Source organism: Heterocephalus glaber, unplaced genomic scaffold, assembly GCF_053883595.1.
Source record: "Heterocephalus glaber isolate CG9 unplaced genomic scaffold, H.glaber_assembly_v1.0 deba00001553, whole genome shotgun sequence".
NCBI classification, from domain to species: domain Eukaryota; kingdom Metazoa; phylum Chordata; class Mammalia; order Rodentia; family Bathyergidae; genus Heterocephalus; species Heterocephalus glaber.
This window is the reverse complement of record NW_028258344.1, coordinates 14,279,849-14,303,656: the sequence shown is the minus strand read 5'-3', so window position 1 is coordinate 14,303,656 and position 23,808 is coordinate 14,279,849. Positions and strand designations below refer to the sequence as shown.

At 42.3% G+C, this 23,808-nt stretch overlaps 1 protein-coding gene across 1 annotated transcript in view; it reads right to left on the bottom strand.

Annotated features, from left to right (window-relative positions):
• Window positions 1-742: 742 nt before the first annotated feature.
• Sulf1 (sulfatase 1) overlaps window positions 743-23,808 on the bottom strand; it is a 156,577-nt gene continuing 133,511 nt past the window's right edge. The window contains 7 exon segments of the mRNA XM_087190436.1: window positions 743-1,017; window positions 1,019-1,126; window positions 1,128-1,233; window positions 1,236-1,676; window positions 1,679-1,708; window positions 14,132-14,255; window positions 14,350-14,492. Coding sequence (XP_087046562.1) covers window positions 924-1,017; window positions 1,019-1,126; window positions 1,128-1,233; window positions 1,236-1,676; window positions 1,679-1,708; window positions 14,132-14,255; window positions 14,350-14,492 — 1,046 coding nt within the window. The 3' untranslated portion in view covers window positions 743-923.

Genomic DNA, 23,808 nt, shown 5'->3' with positions numbered 1-23,808 from the left:
TTTTAGTTAACTGAAAAAGTTCCTTATATAAATTTAAGACTACATATATTTTCTCAACACTTAAGCTTATTAATCAAGCCAAGAAAACAAAATAAAGATGAAAGCACAAGGTCTTTAGTCCTTTTTCTTCTGTCATGAAAATAATTAAAATTTCACAATCTTAAGCACAGGTGAACGACTTGAGGCTAGGCACAGAGAGAGCAGGCAATCTTTGTCTTGTTTTTGTTTATTTATTTTTACCACCAGCATTATTAGCCATGCCTTTCTGCTAATCAGTCTTAGCAAGTCAAGGTAAAGCGCATGCACTATGTTCTGGCAAAAGCATATGTTAAACAGTATGTGATCCATACTGTGTGTCATCCTCGGGAGTCTATTTTATTTTATCACACCGAGAGCAAACAGTGTGACTGTGATAACCCTGTTAATAACAATAATATAATAATAATGCTAACCAAATAGACATGGCCTGCCAATCTCAAAGTGCAAAATCACTGAACCAGAAATGATGACATTGAAAAATTCCAGTGGTTAAAAATGAATCAGAACTTCATTGTGCAGGCAGTGAAAGTGTACTGACAGATTCACCAAGGAAGTCAAGTTTTAGAGACCATGAAAGGCACAATTCTAGCCATTTTGACTGGATAACATTTATGTATGCATGTCCCTACTACCTTCAGAAGATAATACTGTTTTAGCTCCAAAAACAAAACAGAGAACACCCCCGAGGATTCTGTGTACTTTTGGCAAACAGTGAATTACAATGAGTCGCCGCTGGATGCTCACCACTTGTTCACATGCACACTAAATTCTGCATGAACGGACCCGTGGTAACTTGGAATGTTGGCAGCTAGGCTTGCTGTTATTAGTTTGCTAATAAAAAGTTAAAAAGAAATCTCGAGTTTAGGGTAAAGTAACGACTTCATCTAATTGGAGGAGAGCGGATAGGAGGCCCTGCCTTCCGCGTGCCCGGAGCCCTCCTTTGTGTTGTTCTCCACTTGATTGATGTCCTCTCCACTCGGGATGAACAGGCTGCTTAGGGCTGTGCAGGTCGAGCATCTGATGAACGAAGCTTCCCTCAGAATGCACGGGAAGATACAGCTGATCTTCAAGCACATCCTCCGGAGGCTCTTTGTGTCAGGGGATGCAGCCTAGGGCAGGGCTGGAGCGCCAGCTCTGTCACGCCACTGCCACTGCAGCTGCGTTCAGCGTGATCCATCTCCTCATGCCCGTCCGTTTTTCAGTTTTACCATTTCTCCAGTGTTCAGAATTCAGATGATTCACTTCTGGAATGTCATGATTCCATTCAAGTGTACTCTCTGGACTTAATGTTGGTCGGTTCAAATGAAAGGTCTGAAGGTCAGTTGGCAAGGTCAAATGAAGAGCTTCCAGGCCATCTGACTTGGGTCTCTGTCTGACTGCAGAGGGCATCGCCACCAGCACTGGGTGCTCAGCAGAGATGACCGGGAACCCAACACTATGAGCAGTTTGAATTCGACTTGCTTGCTTTCGCTCAGAGTGAGTGTTCAGCAGTGCAAATACTCTAGCTACATCCTTCAAGTAATCAGTCCAGTCAACCAGACTAAGTCTATGGCTGTGCCTGATCTTCGAGCCACGCCCATTCACACTGTCTAACTCTGCCGGGCCTTGCCAAGTGGTGTCTGCAGTGAGTTGGACAGGTTAACCTTCCCATCCATCCCATAGCTGTCCTCTGAGGAGACAGGTGAGGGGCTCATTAGTGCAAACACGTTTCTTACCTCACTGAACAAGCAACTCATGCTACTTTCACAGAGCAAATGAATACAAGCTATAACTGGAAAGTATTTCCCCCCAATAATCTGTTATCAAGGAGTGGCCTTAGAATACAAAGATGATTGAATGACAATAAAAAAAAATCCAACAAGTGAAAACTTCTAAGTGTAAGTACTCCTGGTGTTGGAAATGGTACTGTCCCACCTCCCCTGGGACTTAGGTTTCAGTCCCGTCACTCAGTAACCAGGAGAGGACAAGAGAGAGTCTTAGTCCCTCATCTGTCAAATTCGGAAACAGTTGTGAAAAATCATTATTATTCATAGGGTTGCTGGGTGATTGATGGATTTCAAAGTATTTTAGTGTAATCAGCAATGCTTAGTATGGTATTTTAATTTTTATTATATATTCTCCTGCACTCAGCATAAAAACAAATTTGAATGCAAGTATGTGCCTCAAATGCTTAGATTTTTGTGTCCTAGAAGTTCTCCATCCTAGATAAATCCATGCCTGCAGTGAATCAACATTTGAGTAGTTTTCACGTGTGCAAAGAACATACAGCTCTGGCTCCCTCAGATCTACGCCCACCCCAGGAGGACTAAGTCCTGGAGGAAACAACACCTTTCCTTGTGTGCCCAAGAGCCTTCCAGAGAGAGGTGAGTTATTAGTGTGATGAACTGCCCACCAAGTGATACAGAGCAGCAAGGAAAACTAGTAAAACTGCGCAAACCACACCTTTGTGTAATTAGAAGAGAGAATTCTACAATTTCAGATCACCTGTGAATAAAAGAAAAGTGAGGCCAGGGATTTAGCTCAGTGGTTCCACTGCCTGCCTCGCAAGCGCAAGGTCCTAAGTTTGATCCCTGGTACCAAAAAAAAGAAAAGAAGTCAATACCAGGTCCCAGCAAGGGTGTATATCACACTTTGGACACAGGCCCTGGGAGGACAGTATGAAAAAGAGAAAGGAGGAAGGAGCCAAAGACTGCTTTGAAGCTATCGCTGGAAAGAACAAGAACCCCAAGTATAAAATCCTGTCCAGACTCCTGGTAGTTCGTGCACTGACAGTGAGGGAGGGCCCTAAATGGTGGGAGTGTGGGAGGCTGTCTGTGAAGGACACTGCTTCAGGAGAAAGGGCACAAAGCAGGGCAGAGGTGTCTTTGGGAAACTGGATGGTAAAGGAAGAAGAAAACAAAATGGGAGAAATTTCAGAGAGAGGGAGAGGAAGGGAGACGGGGGGCGGGGGCAGACAGAAAGACAGACAAGAAATTGGAGGACTCCTGACTTCACTACTTTCACCCCAAATAATAAAAAAGAGACATTATACTGCATTACAGAAAAGAACCCTCTTTAACCAGAGATCTTTTAACTACTCCAATCCATGAAATGAAAGCAGCCTCTATCTACAAAAAAATAACGAAAGAGAAAATAGAAAACAAGAATTAAAAAAACCTATCTCATAAAAAATTTCCTGCCAAAATAAAGCAAAAAGTAAAGAACACCACATCAGTGCTAAGTAAATTAAATGTAATTAATCAAGCAACAGAGAACACAAGAACTGTGTTAGCGCAGACGTTAAAGGTAAAACTGAGAGACACAGAGGTTAAATACTGCATGGTTTCTCTTTAATGAGAAACCCCAAATGTAAATAACCGATAGAGCAAAATAAGAAAAGAGTTGGTAGCACACAGGGAAGTAGACTTTGATCTGGGGGCGAAGGGAGTGGGGAGGGGAGGAGGGGAGGGAAGTGGAAAAGATTAGGATGAGAGACGGCTATGAGCCCCTTCCTCAAGATGAACACTTACTATGAATTGGAAATTTATGCTAATAAAAGAAGAAATTAAAGTATATACCAAGACTCTTCTATCCAGCCCAGCTCTCCTTCAAATACTGAAGCTACAGGATAGCAGTGAGAAGCACGCAGGCAATGGAAGGAGAAGCAGACGCGATGGAGAAGAATAAGCCCATCCAGTATGGTTCAGGGAGGTGCTGGGAGTCAAATGATGCTCTTAGATTTCTAAACTGGTCAGCGAGAAAATACAAAGTTAGATGAGAAAACGGGGACCAGGGGCATTAAAAAGGTACAAGTACCAAGGCAACTCACTGGACAAAAATAAAATCCTGAGTGAACCCTAAAGGAAAAAAAGAGCAATCATCTTTATAAAGAATAAGTGGTAGAATATGAAGAGAGAAACTCAAAGGAACGTAAGCGATAACCAGTCCGAGACTCAGCAAGTGGACTAAAATAAATTTTGTTAGTGGCACCGTCCGTGGACCTCTGGTGTGGCCCCTCGTGGTGGCCGCGCAGGTCCGTGAAAGGAGCGCCCAGGGGTGGGGGCTGCAGCAGCGCGGAGGTGGCCACCTCACACCTATTCGGGTCCCCCCCAACCCCGGCACAGGAAGCTAACACGGACCGTTCTGTCTGCCAGCAAGAGAGGCGAAGGCCGCAGACGGCTACGGGGTGCTTTACCCCAGGCGGGGCCCCGCTGAGAGCAGTCCAGTGGGTCATGCTGGACCCAAGGGGCTCTCAAGGGTCCTCAGCAACAGCCCCTCTGCACTGGGCTCCACCTCCACTGGTGGAGGCGAACGTTCAAATACTGTTGAGGATCATGACAGAAGAATCCCGGGTTCCAGGGCAGGCAGGAGGCGGGCAGGAGGCTGCTAACGCGGCTATGTGAGTCTTCTCCACGTCACCTCAGCTTTCTCTTTTCCTACCTGGTGCAGTGGTCCCAGGACCAGAGCTTTAACTACTTAGATAACTGCTCAGCAAAACAGCTTAGTTGGAATTGACCCAATAAAGATAGGAAGCTTAAACTGAATAATTTCCATGGCAGAGATGGGGTTACCTAAAAAACTACGAAGAAACACCAGGTCCATATAGTTTCTCGGGAGAATTGTACAAAACCTCCAGAATCCTGATGTTGTAAAACTATTCTCGGACACAGAAAATCAAAGAAAACTTCCAGACTCTTTTATGAAGCAAGTATGACATTGATAGTAGTATAAGGCAGAATTATGGACCCTCTTACCTTCAGAGACACCATCGTCCAAATCTCAGAAGCTGTGGATACTGCATTACATGGCAAGAGACTTTGCAGGTTTGACAAAGTTACGGATTTTTTTTTTTGAATCAGAGAGTTGCTATGTAGCTCAGGCTGGCCTCAAACTTGTGATCCTCCTGCCTCAGCCTCCCAAGTGCTCTGATTGTAGGCATATTCCACTATGCCTGGCAAGCTATGAATCTTAAAGTGGGGGTGTTAACCAGGAGTATCCAGATAGGGCCAATATAATCACATAGGCCCTCATAAAGGGAAGGGGAAGCAGGGGGTTCATAGAAGTAGATGTGACCCCATCAAGCACAGGAGAGGAATTGGGTGGGGGTCAGAGAAGAGAGACAGAAAGATAAATAAGAAGATTAGCTATGCTGCTGGCTTCAAAGATCATGAAGGGACCGTGAATGAGGAATGCAGGGAGCCACTAAGAAACCAGAGAAAGCAATGAGACAGACTGGTCCCTGGAGTTCTTAAGAGGAATGCAGACCTGCTGACATCTTGATTTGAGCCCAGTAAGAGCCACTTCAGACCTCTGACCTCTAGAAATATTAGAGAGCAAATGTGTGTTGTTTTGAGGCACAGTGATAATTTTTTGTTGTTGTTGTTGTAACTGGGGATCGAACTCGGGACCTCGCACCTGCAAGGCAGTGGTGGAACCACTGAGCTAAATCCCTGGCCCACAGTGATAATTTGTTACAGCAGCAATTAGAAACTAATACAATACCTACAAGATAATGCTAGCACAAATAAAAAGAAAATTAGAGGCTGATGCCATTCATAAATACAATACAGAAACTTTCAATAAAATATTAATGAACAGACTTCAATAATAAGAAAATAATACATGATAAACTAGAAAAATTCATTCTAGGAATGAAAGGTTGATTCATTCTTCACAAATCTATTAATATAATGGGCCATATTTATAAATCTAAAAAGAAAAAATTATGAGTATCTTCATAGATAATGAAAAAAATCTTTGACAAATTCGATACTGATTAATGATAAATACACCAAAACATTTGATGGCTATTTCTTTAACAAGATAAAGTACACATAATTTAACTCTAAAGCTGCCTTCAATGTGGAAGTCTTAAAAGCATTTTCATGAAGCTCAGGATGGAGGTGACATTATACCAGAAATATTGGTTCACTCAACTAGCTTCATCTCTCTATTCATTTGTCGATAAGGAATAAATACTGATAAATGTGTTTATTTTAGCTCTATGCACCAAAAAGATCACAAAGACAGCTCTCTACATTTTTTCTAGTACTTGAACTCGGGACCTTTCGCTTGCGAGGCAGGTGCCAGAACCACTGAGGTAAATCCCCAGCCCCCAGCTTTCTACATTTTAAACCCAGATCATGGGGTTCAAATACCACTCCCTCTAACAGGAAGCGGTGCCCTTTGGAGAAATGGCTGATTCCAGATGCAGGAACCCAGGACACATTGCTAGACCAGAAAGCAGCGATGTGCTCAGGAACAACTAGCACATGCCAGAACTACACAGAACCTCGTGAAGGGTTGCTGGTAGCCAAACCTGGGCATGTTGATCATTAAGATACATAATGACAGCAAAAAATATCCATGAAGTAAAATGAGGAACTGTGATTCCACTCTGATATAAAATATCAAACAGGTTGCAAGCGCAACCACTTCTTCAAGGTAAAACATGATTTAAGAAGCACAGGAGGAAACCACAGCTGGAAAATCGCCATCCACAGCCATCATGTTAACAATGAATGACTCAGGCAAGAATTATGAATGACTTACTAATCAAAAAATGAGAATTAGTATTTTATAGTGGATTAATCTAGCAAACAACACTTTACCCAAGCAATCGAAGATTACACCACCAAACAGAAGTCAGGCAGCTCCTAACGAGCTATCCTGAAGGCACTAGGTTATTTTTGTAGTATTCCTGCCAAAAACAAACCACTGCACCCAGTCATGTGGGAACACCAGACATTTTACAAAGTAACTGGCCCATACTCTCCAAAATGTCATGACCAACAAGCAAAAGGAACTGTTCCAGAAGAAATGACATTGAAAAGAAGTGCAAATTTACTGTAATATATAAATCTGGATTGGATCCCAGGTCCGAAAATAATTTTTAAAAACTTTAAGTATGACATTGGGATAATTGGCAAAATTTGAATATGGAGTGTGGATTAGATAATAACATTGGATCAATGTTGAATTGGCTGATTTGGATAAATGTACAGAAGGTATGCAAGAAAATGTTCTTAGGTAATATAAGCATTTCTGTATAAAGTGATACAATGTAAAAAAAGGAAAAGAATGTGGCTATATGGGGGTATGGTGAGGGGGATGAAACCAATAGGGTAAATTGCTTGGAACTATTCATTTCAAGTAAGTAAATCTCACCCAACCCTGGACACAGAAAGGCTATGCAATCATCAAGAGAAGTTCAAGAACACATCCAGGTGTCAAGCTGAGTCACAGTTCCCCGGATCACTGGCAATACCCACCACTTCCTGCTGTGCTGTTCTGAGCATGCTCACCAGTCAGGCTGGGATGCAGCCCAAGGCAGTCTGGTTCGGCACCCATGATTTTAACCACAGTGCCGTGTGCTGGGTCACCCACAGCTGTCTTTAACAGAAACTACTGCTCAAGAGGGGGAATGGATGAAAAGAAGCCAAAGCTATGTGGACAGAGCCTGGCTGCTGCTGGTGGATGAAAGCTGTGGTCTGCCAGCCAGGAGGCCTTGGCCCAGAGGGTCAGGAAGCGGAGCAAGGCTGCCAAGAACTCACTGCCTGGCCCTCAGCAGCCTCTGGGCCCACAACTGCAGCTGCCAGCAGCTCTTCTCAAACATCAAAAGATAGCAGCAGGTGTGGCTGTCGTATGCAGTGGGAAAATAAACAGCCCATCAGCCTGGTGATCTGTTTTGCAATACAGATATCATTGCTTTCGCTACACGCCAAGAATTACTTCCTAAGTCTTGGGTATCTCTTCTTGAGCAGGGCCCTTGCTCTGAGCTGGTCCCAACTGGAAAAGTCTATGAGTAAGACAAGCCATTAGGCTGCTCCTGCTTTGAGCATGCTGATAACCAGGTTGGGAGGTGGGCAGGAAACAGGCTTGCTTTTCAAAGTCCCTCTACATAAGCCTGGAGATTAATTTTTGAAAATCCATGAAAAGAAGGCAGTTTAAAAACCCTTTTTTTACTTCATTTTGTACAAGATACATTTTCTAAACTACCCTGGTGAGATTCTTGCTTGGTGTGTGTGGTGGCGCATGCATGTGACCTCAGCACTTAGGAGGCTGAGGCAGGTGTATTATGAGTTTGAGGTCAGCCTGGGCTACATAGTTAAGTTCAAGGCTGGACTACATAAGAAGACCTTGGTCAGAAGACCAGAAATCCAGCAAAGAACAGGCTTGGGAGGTTTCTGCTGGGAAGAAGGACTACAGTGGTTGTTGGACTCTAGACAATGTGTGTTATGGCTTGGCAGAAAGTGCATCTGCATTTTGTTTGTGTCCAGAGACTTGGCCTGAGACTGAGATTAGGGGCAATGACCAATTAATCTTGCGGAAGAGATTTCATGGCAGTCGAATATTGAGGCAGTGGCATGGCTACTGTTGGGAACTTCTAGCCAGATCTATGTGGACAGTCAGCAGCAAAGAGCCCAACAGAATGATTTAACACATTTCAAGTTTGGCCAGAAAGGAAGTCCGAAGCTGTGGACTGCAAAGATCGATCAGACCACTTCCAGACTGTTGAGAAAGAACAGAATAGAAAAGGTGGCCTGAGGGCAGCACAGGAAGCAGCAGGACTCCACCCTGTGCAGTCCCAGATTTGGAAAGATGACAGATTTTGCTTTGAGAAGAGAACCCCCGCCCAGAGCACCATGTTCCAGAAGGGCATCAGCCAAGGGAAGTTGTTCCAAAATGGCGGCAACCTAAAGAATTTGTTCCTCAGGATTGGGATCAGAGTGCTCAGTGATCCAGGCACTGGATTCCTTCTGCCAAGAGAGAAGGAAGCCTGGCTACTACTGCTCCACCTGGCAGCAGACCTTGGCATCATGCACATGGTGCTAGTTTTAGGTGCATGCAGAATGCAAGAGTTATGGGGTCAGGAAGGCTTCCACCCTGACTTCAGAAGGCGTGCGAGGTCAGGCAGTGTGCCCCGGAGAGGGCAGTGTGTGAAAATGTGAGTGTGAAGCCAAAGGTTCAGTGGAGACCCCAGAAGTTTGGAGAAGCCAAAAGCATGGGTGTATCACCTGCGGAAAACGGTACTGGGAATTCTGGAAGTGGAACTGTGTGATTTAATGTTTGCCCCACTCGATTTTGGACTTGCTTTGGTCCCATTCATTCGTATGCCCTTCTTTGTAGCTTTTGGAAGGGAAATGCCTATCTTGTGCCATTGAACGTTGGAAGTGTTTAACTTTCTTTGCATTTGTGCAGGGGCTCGCAGCTCAGAGCTTGTGTTAAATCTCAGAGGAGACTTGGGACTTGGACTTTTCGGCAATGCTGAAACTGTCAGGACTTTGGGAACTCCTGGAGACGGGCGAAATGCCTTTTGCCTAATGGAATGTACATGAGCCTTTGTGGGGCAAGGGGTGGAATCTTATGGTTTGGGTCTGAATGTCCCCCCAAAGCCTCATTCGTCAAAGGTAGTTGAGTCTGGAATGTGTGATGCTGGGATTAAGGGTGTGTGATTATTATTATTATTTTATTTACTTATTGGGGGGGGTACCAGGGTGTGTGTGATTATTAAAGTGCTACACCCAACTGAGTGGTTTAGCACCGCACTAATCCCAGTGGTCTGGCTGAGATAAAAGAGGCAGAAAGATGCAGTGAAGTCTCTTTCCCTCGTTGCCTTTGTTACTGTGTGGGTACCACCTGGTTTCTCTTCTGCGATGCCTGTTTGTCATCCTTATCTAAGAGTCAGCTGATTACAGACTGAAACCTCTATGAACTCTCAGCCAAATAAACCCCTTCCTTTTTTTTTTTTTTTTTTTAAAAAGAAGACACTTTAATATGAGAAGATGAAAAAAATGGAAAGAAAGTCGGTAAATAGGGAGGGATGGAGGGGTTGAAGGGAGGGTAGGGGAAGGGGGAGAAACAAGAACCAAGAGAGACTATGTAAAGGTGCAAATTTCCAATGATGAATGTCAGTATATTGTATACCTACGATGGACCAATAAAATTAAAAAAAAAAAGAAAACCCTGGTCAATGCACTGCCTCCTCTGTCCCCCCGCAAAACCCAAATAAACTACCCTGTTGAATTTTTCAATTTCAAATCTGCTTGTTATCATTATCTCTCAACGTCTCCCGTCATCAAATTTCATGATTAAAAATATATTTTAACTAGTTTTCTAAAACTGGCCAAGTCTTCCGTATGCACATAAGCCAGGCCATCAACAGAGAGCCGTGTATGGGCAACACTCCTCCCCCACAGCAGGCTTGCCATCACTTCCTCAGACACACAGCTTGCTTTGCAACTGGTCCCATTTACCCCAACAGAGATGCTGAGCAGGCAGGGCCACAGCCAGCACTGCCTGTGGGGCCGAGGGAGTCAGTCCCTGGTGTGATAGGGCAGATGTTCTCTTAGTGACCCCTTGTCAAGATGCCTAGTTGGCAGCATGGACATCCGTCGTGGGATGGCTTATGGTTCATGATAGGATGGAGTCCAAAAATGCCAATTATTATGAGTTTTAAAGAATCTGTAATTTGCCCCTTGGTAAGGAGCAATGAAGGAGAAGGAAGAGGAATAGAAGGGAAGGACAGAAGGGGAGAATGGAAGGAGGGAGAGGAAGAGGAGGAAGGGGAGGAGGAGGAAGAGGAAGGAGAAAGAAAAGCAGCAGGTAACATCGTGTCACCCCTGCTTTCCACAGCTGCAGTTACCAAGGCTGTGTCAAAATGACCTCAGGAACACTTGGTTATGTGGCCCACTGAGGGGTGGTAGCAGGGATCAGGAAAGGTGAGCGTCCACAACCTTCATTTCATGACTCAGCTCTGACCAGGCATACGTCTTAAACAGCTGGTTAATACCCTTTACGTCTCTCAGGACAGAAATGAAAGGATGCTAGACTGAAAATCCCTCAGCTGTAAAAGGCAGTGCATCATAAAGTAACTGTAAAGTCAATACTGAGCACTAGGTCTATTCATAATGTTCAGAAATGGCCTCGTGTGACCCATGGGAAGCAGGGAAAATAGCCCTGGGTGAGGGGTGTTGCCTTGTCAGCCACAGCCCAGGGAGACCAGCCTGAGTGGATTCTTTTGCCCTATCTTATGTTCCTGTGCTGAGGTGACAGGGGGTTGCTGACGGGGGAGATGGAGGAAGGAAGAAAGATAAGAGAGAAGAGCTATATTTACGTGGCTCTAAAATACTTTCAAGAGCCCAGCTTTCTTTGTTTTGTTTCCATCTTCCCCACCACCTTTCCTATTGTCATTTAGCTTCTCATGGGAATGACATGAAGCTTCTTAGGCGACACCTGCAATGCTCAGGAGGTTGAAGCCTCCTGACGGCGGGGCACCCAGCATGGCAATATTCTTTTGCTTCCCTGAGAAGATATCAACATGGATGGCATTGATTATGCTCATGTTTCTTTGATAGAAATTTCTCTCCCAAGTGGATTCATTAACTAGAGTGCTGACATATCTGTGCCTCAGTGTCCTTTCCACAGAAGGGGTAAGGACAGTCCCCATCTGCCTCATATGTCAATTTCTGAGATTCTGGGAGCAGCAAATCAGCAATGGCTGACTTTTCTGAGTGACCAAGGGACAAGCTACGAGGAGTCTGGCCCCCTCCAGGGCTCAGTGAGGTAGCAGGATGGGTGTGGCTGAAGGCGGTAAGATGTCAGGGCTGAGGGCTGCTGGTGAAGTTTCTGTGTCAGGCACGGCAGTCTCGGGGCTATGGTGATACCTTTCTGCATGTCTTGATCCCAGGCCCTTGTTCCTAACTCCAGCACCTTCTCTCTATTCGCCACACTCTGCAGAGCCTCCTGAATTCTCCTTATGACCATTGTTTTTTTTTTTTTTTGCCATCAAAATTGATTAATGACCATTAATAAGGAAATACCTTTTGTTTCCTCCAAATTCTCACTAGTTTTTGTTGATGTTACATCTAATAAAAATCTCTAACTCATTTCCATGAAACTTCCCCACCAAATCAACATGTTAGCACCACAATAAAAATAATAAAGTCCCCACCCACTCCCAGGGCTCCCAAAGGCCATCCTGTGTTTTTCCCCTTTCACATCATTCCGTGCTTAAATCCATCATCCAACAAGCAGACAAGCATGCGAGCGGGGAAAGGCTTGAGGAGACATCTTGCTGACACAGTGAACTTATTTAAAAGCAGAATGACAGACCCCTACCCAGTGACCAAATGTACAGGAGAACGGTGTTAGAACAGCACAGACAATGTTCTGTGCAGTGTGGAAGAAACGGAAATTAGTTACAATGATGGGGTCACGCAATTCTTGGGAAAGAAACTATTGAGAACAAAAAAGTGGGAATACCTGTGTAGGTCGTAGCTTCCTCCGTCTTTACTTCCTGATGGAGGAAAATACAAGAGTAATTTATGTTAGCTTTAGAACTCATAAAACCACTCACTGTGCAGTTTTCCACACAGAACATCTAAACTCTAGAAAGAAACATATTATGTTAAATACAGACAGTGCTGAAATTCAACAGAGATTTTCTACTGGAGAGGATTGAATGCTATAAATAAAAAGGTCTAAGATTAAAAAAATCTGTAAGTGTTCACATAAAAAATGGGTGGGGACAAGAAAGGAGGAGAATTCACTTAAAAGTAGGGAGAAAAGTACTTCCAGAAGTCCATGTAATTCTCAGTAAAAGTTAATTTTTGGTTATTTTTAGACAAAACTCTTGAAAAGTGGGCCCATAATAATTCCCCTTAAGAAAAGTCAAGGAAGAGGACAGAACAACCCAAGGCCTAACAGACGGATGGCTCCGGCTGTCACTCCACCACTGACAACACTATCAGATTCCAAGCAATGGAGTGGTTCTGGCACGTCCAATGAGTTAAGAGTGCCGCGTTCTGGGAAGAGATAGCTGGGTGTAATATTCCTAGGGCCTCCAATAGCTGGCTGAGATTCCAGGCCTTTGTGGGCTGCTCTTTCCTTTCTTTTTTCCTTTTGTAAGATTTCAGGAAACGGTCACTAGATTAGCAGGATATTTGCAAAGATTTAAGTTGAGTAGGGTCAGTGACTCAAATATCTATTTTGTTAAGTCTGGCCTTGTCTTGGCTGGCAACTGATTTCTACCAAGTGTTAACTGAACAGTGTTGACTGAGAACTGAGATGTGATTTCTCTCGAAGGATTCTTAGTTTCTTACAGGATGTCCATAACTTGGAAGCCTTTAGGATCCTATTGTGGTGGAGATGACAGGCAAGGACACACATCATTTTGGAAAGCAACCCCCTTTCTCTCTTCAAGTGACAGGACCCAAGGAGCTGCCCATGTTCATTGCTGCGGATGCTGGCTCTCCATGGGACCTGTGGATGCAGGTCAGACTCAGCTGCATTGAAAAGGCTCCTGCACAGTGCACTAAGAGCCCTGTGAGTGAGCTCTTCGCCCTTTGAGGGTGACTTGCAGTGCCTGTCGGTGCCCTTGCTAACCTCAGGTCTTCTTCCTTCTATTGGGTGGCTGACATTTATACTTCTGCAGAAATGAGGGAAGAAATGAGTATTCTTATTAACCAGGAAGAAGCCGGGGCCAACCACGAAAAGAGCCGCATCTCCATGAGGCAAAGGAGAAATCAGCAGAACAGGGAAGGAACAGCTGGCTGATTCCATACAAATCCTCTGATACTTTCAGATCCCAAGTTAATGAACTACTCCAGTGTCTCTATTTTCAGATGGGAACTACTGTGACTAATTCACTGTGCCATAGGCAGAGATCTAACTGTGGGTGCTCCAAATGGTGACAGCCAGAAATAGGGCACTGCATGTTTTCATCCAAGTTCACTCAGTAAAAGAGCATCTTCTGGTTTACTTAGAGCAAATCTTATGATTGTTGCCAGCAATAGCAAGGAAATCCCCAAATCTTTCATCTCATCTTCCCACAGATGCTTCTGTTGGGAATCGGGGTTTACTAATTACAGAATTGACTTGTGGGAGAGACTGGAGTGAAATGCTCGCCAGATCTTCCGGTGGATTAAGTTTTTCACTAGTGCACCCAGAACTAAACTTAGAGATCAAATTATGTTTGGAATTGCTGGGAAGGTTTCCCCTTGAAGGACCCCAAACTACATGTTTCTCTGCATATACACATTTCAAAGGCAAAAAACTTGGTAATACAAGGAATTTTCCAGGTAACATAGAAAAATGATTCCCTTTTTCTTACCACCTTCAAGGCTTTTAGGTCTTGGGTTGCACTGCTTATACCCCTGGCAGCCTCTGAGCTCCATTAACTGTACATGTAGCTGATTCAAAACGCCCCGTTCAACCGTGTGCACTGTATTTGTGAGCTGTGAATGAAGAGGGCAGAGCAACAGATTTACACTCACATTCTGCTTATGCTATGTCCAACAACCTTCATAAAATGAAATTATATTGTCTTACCTGATAAGGATCTGTATTCATATCAAAATACTCCAAAAAGCCAGTTGCGAACTCGCAGAAAAGAAAATTATGTGTCTCATTAACTGTACGCAAACACCAGTAGGTGTTATTGTTAGAACTTGTGCAAGCACAGAATGATCCCACTGTCGGGTAAGAAAGAAAACAAAACAAACAGAATGAAAAGCTCTGGGCAGGCCAGCCATCTCAGCATTGCCTTAGATTTTACACTTTAAGCTTCACGTATTCTTTCTTACAAACGCCATGGCTGGATGTTAAAGATAACTGTATTTTCCTCTCTCAATACAAATTTACTGTGAAAATGGAAAACAAGATGGTGAGTTCATAAAGGCTGAAGACCAGGATGAAGTTTCAGCCCATTGGGCTTAAATCCAGTGTTGTGGATTTGGGACTATTGTCGGCAGTCATTGTAGACTCCCTGTACTTTGTGATCAGTTTTGGCCATGAATGTCTTTTAAACCACATAGATGTTCTCTAGTTAACTTGTAGAGGGTATGTAAGACAGATGTCAAATTTAAAAACTAATTGTCCACTCTTGTATTTGCAAAAAGTAGAGGTCCCAAATTTGCTGATCTTTCCTGTAATTAATTGAGTTTCAAAAATGTACTAGCAAATACTTTTTTAAAACAGTTAGGAGGCAGACTTAATGAGTATTCTTGTATACTTTATGGTTTGCCTTTATAGCTTATTTAACCCTCAAATAACCTTCTGAGACAGATTATTATCACCATACCCATTTTTCAGTTTGGAAAACAGAGGCACAGAGAGGTTAAGTAATTTGTCCAAGGTCAAGTAATTGATAATTGGCAGCCTGGAGATCTGGATAGAAGGGTTACCCTGAGCCACCACACTTCACTAGCTATTCAGACATTACGTCTGTCCAGTTAATAATGGGGATAAAGAGATGGAGAAAATGACTGTTTACAAGTGACATTTTAAACAGTGAAGGAGAAATTATTTTCTTTCAAAAATTATTTTAATGGATTATACTAGAGAGTAAGTTTAGGTTCACGTAAAAATGGAGTAGGAAATAGAGTGTTCCCATTTGTCCCCTGTCCCTACAGATGTGCAATGCCCCACTGTCCCCCCACAGCATCCATTTGCTGTAACTGATGAACCTGCACTGAGGCATCCTTCCTCTTGCTGCTGCATTTCCTATGAGCTAGGACAGTGTGTAATGACAGATATCTGCCATTATAGCATCACGTAGAGTCGTTTGTTGTTCTAAAATCTATTGTGCTCTGCCTATTCACCCCTTTCTCACCCCAGAAATATTTTACAAAAGAAAGAAGAATTATTATTAGTTTATTTTTTTTTCTGGTACCAGGGATCGAAAAAAGAATTATTTTAAAAATGGATGATTGAGTCTTTTTTATCATTATATGATTTTCACTAAAAGTGCTCTAAGTACATTATTCATAATTTGTATTACTTGTATGTGAACATTTATCTCACATCTAGGCACATTAAAAAGCATGGAACCAGGTCAGCACGCCACAGCTCCCAGTGCAGAGGAGGCTTCCAGGTCAATGTGCCACAGCTCCCAGAGCAGAGGAGGCTTCTGGGTCAACATGGAACAGCTCCCAGTGCACAGTAGGAGGCTTCCAGGCCAACCTACCACTTCTCTCAGCACAGAGGAGGTGAGCTGTGTGGGCACCAGCAGCACACTCTGCACGTCAAAATGAGAAGACATGTAAACAAGTCTCAGAACCAGACTTCCAGATCACCTAAAGCAACCCCAAAGGGAAATAACATGAAACACTCTGAAACTCAACCACCTGGACTCTCTGAACTAGCAATGAAAGAGGATCTGGAAAAAATGAAATCAGAAATAATTTCTCAGATAACAGCAAAGATTGTGCCCATAGTGCAAGACATGATCAATAAATCTAGAGAGGACACAGATAAAAAAATAGAGCAGCTGAGGAACATGATGGAATCCCAACATAGGAAACAAATGGAATCCATAAAACAGATGCAAACAGATTTCCAGGAGATTAAAAACTCCATTGAATGTCTATGCAACAGAATGAGCCAATGTAAGACAGAATTTCACATATAGAAGATACGATTGCAATTAGTGACCAGGAAAAGAAAAATTTATTTGAAATTGTAAGGAACCACGAGAAATCAATCCAGCAGCTGCTAGATGATGTAACAAAGAATAACATAAGACTGATTGGAGTCAATGAAGAAACAGGAGAGAGTGCAGATGACATAAAAAAAATTGTTCACAGAAGTGATGGCAGAAAACTTCCCAAGCAGGGGAAAAAAACTTGACATACAGATAAGTGAGGCATATAGGACTCCCAATAGCCTTGATCAAAAAAAAATCTATGTGTACGCATAAAATTGTTAAAGATTCCAGAAACCCAACATAAGAAAAAAGTTCTACAAGCAGTTAGAGAAAAGAAACAAATCACATACAAAGGAAAGCCCATCAGAATCACAGCAGACTTCTCAATGCAAACACTCAAGGCAAGAAGAGCTTGGAGTGATGTATTCCAAGCCCTGAAGGAAAACAACCTCCAACTCAGATTGATGTACCCTGCAAAGCTATCTTTCAAAATTGATGGTGAAATAAGATACTTTCATGACAAAGAGCACCTTAGGAACATGAATGCTGAACCAGCCCTCCAAAAAATTTTAGACAAAATCCTAGGAAAAGACAACAAGGATCACAACCCCAGGATGCCCAGCAGAATGAATCCACCAGGGATGACAAGAAATTAAAAGCAAATGGGGAGAATCAAAGAAAAAGAAAAAGTCATGACAATGATAACTCAATACATATCGATTATAACCATTAATGTTAATGGTCTCAACTCACCAATCAAAAGAAATAGACTGGCAGAATGGGTCAAGAAGCAAGATCCCACAATAAGCTGCATACAAGAAACACACTTAATTCAAAAAGAAACTCATAGACTGAAAGTTAAAGGGTGGAAAACAATACTCCATGCAACAGGAACCGGAGAAAAAGTAGGAATAGGTATCCTCTTTGCAGATCGAGTGGATTTCAAACCCACATTGATTAAGAGAGACAAAGAAGGACACTACATCCTTGTAAAGGGAGATGATAACAATCATAAATATCTATGTAACAAACACCAGTGTGCCCAACTGTATAAAACAAATACTAATGGACATGAAAAATCACATAAGCACTAATACAATAGTAGTGGGGGACCTCAATACACCATTGTCACAAATAGATAAAAAACAAGCAATGAAATACTAGAACTCAATCAAACTCTTGAACAAATGAACTTAACAGATGTTTACAGAGTCTTCCACCCCACAAAGTCAGAATACACATTCTTTTCAGCTGCACATAGGTGGTTCTCCAAAATAGACCACATACTCGCTCACAGAACATATTTAGGTAAGTGCAAAGGAATTGAAGTTATCCCCTGTATGTTATCAGACCATCGTGGCCTGAAATTGGAGATCAATAGCAAGAGAAATCACAAAAATTCCATAAACACATGGAAATTGAACAACATACTTCTGAATAACCAACGGGTCCCAGGGGAAATTAAAGAAGAAACCAGACAGTTCCTTCAATTAAATGACAATACAATTAAATACAACCTATTGGAGTCTATGGGACACAATGAAAGCAATCTTATGAGGGAAATTCATAGCAGTGAATACTCATATTAGGAAAACAGAGTGAGCCCAATTAAACAACCTGATGCTGAACCTCAAGCTTCTAGAAAAAGAAGAGCAGGACAAACCCAAAGCCCATAGAAAGGAGGAAATTATAAAGATCAGGTCAGAAATCAATGCTATGGAGATTAAGAGAACAATAGAAAAAATCAATGAAGCCAAGAGTTGGTTCTTTGAAAGAATATACAAAATTGATAAACCCTTAGCCAGCCTTATCAGAAAAAGGAAAGAAAAGGCCCAAGTCCATGCAATTAGGAATGAAAAGGATGAAATTACAATGGACCCAGCAGAAATCCAGAGGATCATCAATATCTACTTCGAGAACCTATACACTAATAAGATGGAAAACACAGAAGAAATGGACAGATTCCTAGATATGTATGAATTACCAAAGTTGAACAAAGAAGACCAAAAAATTCTAAGCAACCCAATATCAATCAATGAAATTGAAAACGTAGCTAAAAACTTACCAACTAGGAAAAGCTCAGGTCCTGATGGCTTCACGGCTGAATTCTACAAGACATTTAGAGAGGAACTACTGCCACTACTGTTTAAACTCTTCAATGAAATTGAAAGGGAAGCAATACTTCCAAATTCATTCCTGAAAGCAAGCATCACCTTGTCCCCAAAGCAGAGAAAGACCCAACCAAAAAAGAGAACTATAGGCCAATCTCAGTAATGAACATAGATGCAAAAATCCTTACTAAAATACTGGCAAATAGAATGCAGAAGATCATCAAGAAGATCATACACCCTGATCAAGTGGGATTCATCCCAGGGATGCAGGGATGGTTCAACATTTGCAAATCAATCAATGTAATACACTATATCAATAGAGCCAAGGACAAAAACCATAGGATCATCTCAATTGATGCAGAAAAGCATTTGACAAAATCCAACACGCATTTATGATAAAAACCATACAAAAAATTGGAATAGATGGTCTCTACCTCAAACTGATAGAAGCCATCTATGAAAAACCAACAGCCAATATCATACTAAATGGTCAAAAACTGAAATCCTTCACACTCAAATCAGGAACAAGACAAGGATGTCCACTATCACCACTATTGTTCAATATAGTTTTGGAAACATTAGCCATGGCAATTAGAGAAGAGAAAGAAATAAAAAGAATAAAAATAGGAAATGAAGAAGTCAAATTGTCATTATTTGCAGATGACATGATACTCTATATAGAAGACCCCAAGAACTCCACCAAAAGTCTTCTAGACTTAATAACCAAATTCAGTAAAGTAGCTGGATACAAGGTCAACACACAAAACTGAATAGCTTTCCTCTACATGAACAACAGACTCACTGAGACAGAAATAGGGCAAACAATTCCTTTCACAATAGCATCCAAAAATCTGAAATACCTAGGAATCAACCTAACAAAAAAAAAAAAATCAAAGACCTCTTCTGTGAAAACTATAGCACTCTGAAAAGAGAGATTGAAGAGGATATCAGAAAATGGAAAGACAACCCTTGATCCTGGGTAGGAAGGATCAACAGTGAAAATGGCCATATTTCCAAAACTGCTATATAGATTCAATGCAATCCCAGTTGAAATCCCAGTAGCATACTTCATGGACCTTGAGAAAGCAATCCAAAAATTCATTTTGCACAAGAAGATACCCAGGATAGCAAAAGCAATTTTAGGTAACAGAGACATGGCAGGGGGTATTACAACCCCCACCTTGAAACTATACTACAAAGCTACTGTGACAAAAACAGCATGGTACTGGCAAAGAAACAGATCTGAGGACCAGTGGAACAGATTAGAAGATGGAGAAACAACTCCAGACACACTCAGCCACCTCATCTTTGACAAAGGAGCCAAATACCCTCACTGGAGGAAAGATCGCCTTTTTAATAAATGGTGCTGGAGAAATTGGGTTTCAACTTGTCAAAGGCTAAAACTAGACCTATATCTCTCACCATGCACTCAACTAAAATTGAAATGGATTAAAGATCTAAATATTAAAATAGAAATGCTGAACCTGCTGGAACAGAGGTTAGGTAGAACTCTTGAAGACACTGGTGTAGGAAAAGATTTTATGAACAAACCTCAGTTGCCCGTGAACTAGCACAATTAACAAGTGGGATCTCTTCTTACTAAAAAGCTTCTGCACAGCAAGAGAAGCCAACAGCAATGTGAAGAGACAACTCACAATGTGGGAAAAAATTTTCACCAGCTGTCCCTCAGACAAAGATCTACTATCTAGAATCTATAAAGAACTTAAAGAAGTCAGACCTCCCAAATTTAAAGACCAAATCCAACAATGGGCATCTGAAATGAACAGACATTTCTCAGACAAAGAAGTAGAAATAGCAAATAAATACATGAAAAAATGCTCAACATCACTGGTTATTCGAGAGATGCAAATGAAAACAACACTGAGATTCCACCTCAACCTAGAAAGAATGGCTGCTATCATGAAATCAACCAATAACGAATGCTGGAGGGGCTGTGGGGAAAGAGGAGCCCTGTTCCACTGCTGGTGGGAGTGTAGACTGGTGCAACCACTGTGGAAATCAGTGTGGAGATACCTCAAAGAACTAGGACTGGAAGTCCCATTTGACCCAGCTATCCCACTGCTGGGGATCTTCCCCAAAGAATTAAAAGAATCATACCACAGTGATATATGTGCACCCATGTTCATAGCAGCACAGTTTGTAATAGCTAAAACTTGGAAACAGCCCAAATGCCCATCAACTGGAGACTGGATAAAGAAAATGTGTTTTTTTAATAAAATGGAGTACTACTCAGCCATAAAAAATGAGAAATTAGAGACATTTATAGCTAAATGGATGCACATTGAGGCGATCTTCTTAAGTGAAATAAATAGGACACACACGTGTAAATACTGAATAGTTTCTCTAGTGTGAGAAACTGAAGGTGTAAATAAGGACTGAAAGGTATAATGTGAAATAGGAAGAAAAGGGGCAAAGGTGAAGTGGACGTGGGAGGGGTAGGGGAAAGGAAAGAAGGGAATGGGATTAATATGAGAAAATGAAAAAGTGGAAACAAAGTCTTTGTAAATAGAGAGGAATGGAGGGGTTGAAGGGAGGGTAGGGGAAGGGGGAAAAATAAGAACCAAGAGAGATTATGTAAAGGTGCAAATTTCCAATGATGAATGTCATTATATTGTATACCTAAAATGTACCAATAAAAAGATATAGAAAAAAAAGCATGGAAACAGAGTTTTCTAATCTGCATAGAAATTTTCCAAATCAATAAATTTAAATGAGGTTTGAACTTATTTAATAAAGTATATAAATATAATATCTTCTGATTACTTTGCAAGAATAACTAATAAATCTCAGGGGTGATGGAAATTTAAAAGTGCAATTTCAAGAAATATGACTATTTAATGTTTGTTAAAAAATTGAATAAACTGATTTACTCAGCATGCTAGTGAGCATAACTATTGGATCAGCACATATTTCTGGGTCATCTTTTAGAGGAAAACACTCATTAAGAATGTGTGTTCAAAATAAAATGATTTTTTGTCTCACTGCATTATAAGTGTGACACTGAGATTTTTAAAAAAGCATACTTAATAAGCACGGAGTCAAACTGTAGCCATCGCTTGCTATCTGCAGGAGACTGGTTCCTATACCCGTGATATCATCAAACACGATACTCAAGTCCCTTCTGTAAAATGACACCAAACTTGCATATAACCCACAAAGCCTCCTACATACTTTGCATCCTCAGTAGAGTATTCTTAACACCTGATTCAATGTAAATGCTGTATAAATAGCTCTTACACAGTTTGGTTTAGGAAATATGACAGGAGAAAAGATTTGCACATGTTCAGTACAGAAAATTTTTTTTCTGAGTATTTTCCATCTGTGGTTAGTTGAGTACATGGATGCAGAAACCATGGATATGGAGGGCTGGCTGTGTAGTAAGGGATGAACCTAGTCTGAGGCATGGAGAAGGTGTGAGAAGTGACATTACAACGGAGCTCTGAAAGGTCAATGGACGCTTGATAGGCCCAGGCTTGTGGGTGAGCATAGAGACAAAAGAACTCTTGGAAGGGGAAGCCACATACACAGTGGCCCTGTGGTAAGAGAGGCTTAGAATGCTTGAGGAAGACACAGAAGCGGCGGAAGTAGGCAAAAGTAGGAGGGAGGAAACTGCTCCAGAATGGGACCGGGTTGTAGCAGCCAAGGCTTTCTTGGATATGTTAAGGATTTTTCTCTTTAGGGAAAAACAGGATGTCATTAAGAGATCACTCTAACACTGCAGAATGGATGAGTGAGACAAAAGAAGAGTCTGGGAGACCACACAGGAGGTCTGGCGGTGACTGAGGTAAGAAATGGTGGTGGCGTGGGCAGGTTGGCCTTCACTCAGATGAGAGAAACAGACAGAGGTATGAGGACCTCCTCGGCGTGAGTAGATGACGACTTCCTGTTGCGAATGCATTGTCTTTCAGGACGCTTTCCAGTCTTGGCCACACCAAATGTGTCACTTATTCAGGACCCCTGCTCGTGCTGTTCCCCCCTCTGAGGTTTACTGTTCCCTTCTACATGGGTGGCTTTTCTCATACTTTAGGTTGCAGCTCAAGTTTCACCTCTTTGCAGAGGTGCTACTATTGGATATGGGACGTCCAAAGACCCACGTGTTAAAGGCTTGATCCTTAGGGTGACACTATAGTAGCTGGGCTTTGTGGGAAGCCTTCGTCTGCCCTGGAAGGGGCTATCTGGGTCCCTCAGTCCCTCTTTTCTTGGTTCCCTGCCGCTATGATGTGAGCAGCTTCCTCTACCACACACGCACCACGATGTGCTACCTTGCCATGGGCCCAGAAACAATGAGGCCAGCTGACTGAGGCTAGGACTGAAATCTCCAAAACTGTGAACCAGAAAAACCCTTTACTCTTCTTTAGTTGATTATCTTATTTTCTTATAGTGACAGAAAGCTGATGAACACTCAACGTCTTCACCCTGTCTGAAGGATCCCTTTAAAAACTTCGATCATTATTTCCTTCATTGCATGACTTCAACTTGCAATTGCTTTATTCACTTCCTTCGCCTTTTTTAACCCTCCCCCACTAGAATGTCGGGGGGAGGGTGGCAGAGATCAAGGTGACTTGTTCGTTGTTGTGTCCTAACTACTCAGCTCAGAGCCTGGCAGAGAGCAGACCCCCGGCAATCCAAGACCTCCAAGGCCTCTGCCTCCACCGCAAGAGTGTAGTAAAAGTTAAATGCTGTGATTTTAAGAGTCACTTGGCTTTGATGTGATGAATACAAATGCAAACGTGGACACAAATCAAAAGCATCAAAACAGAAATTCCCTGGGAGAGGCCCTCAGTCCCCACCAAGAACACTCTGTACGTTCTCTGAAGTTCCAAGTCCCATTGGGAGAAACACTGGCTGTGTTTCCCCCAGTGATCCTCTCAAATGGAAGACAGAGGGCATAACCATGGGCTGGTGAGCCTGCAATCAGAGGAGGGACCACAGGAGTCCAGGGCGATATTCCTTACATCCTCGGGGTATGCAGTATGTAGACCCCAGTAGGAAACAAGCACCATTTAAAAAAGCGCAGTCTTTCCCCATCCTCAGCAATTCAATGTAAGACCAAATGATTTTGTGGCGTCCACTTAGGTGCTAGTGCGTAGGGTATGGACCTGCATGTAAGGGGCCTTTGCCTTTCCTTCGTTTCCTCATATTATACTTTCCTTATGCACTTGAAATAAAGCAGAAACAAAACCTACTTAGGGCAAAACTGCCCATGCATTTATCGCTATTGACATAGAAAAC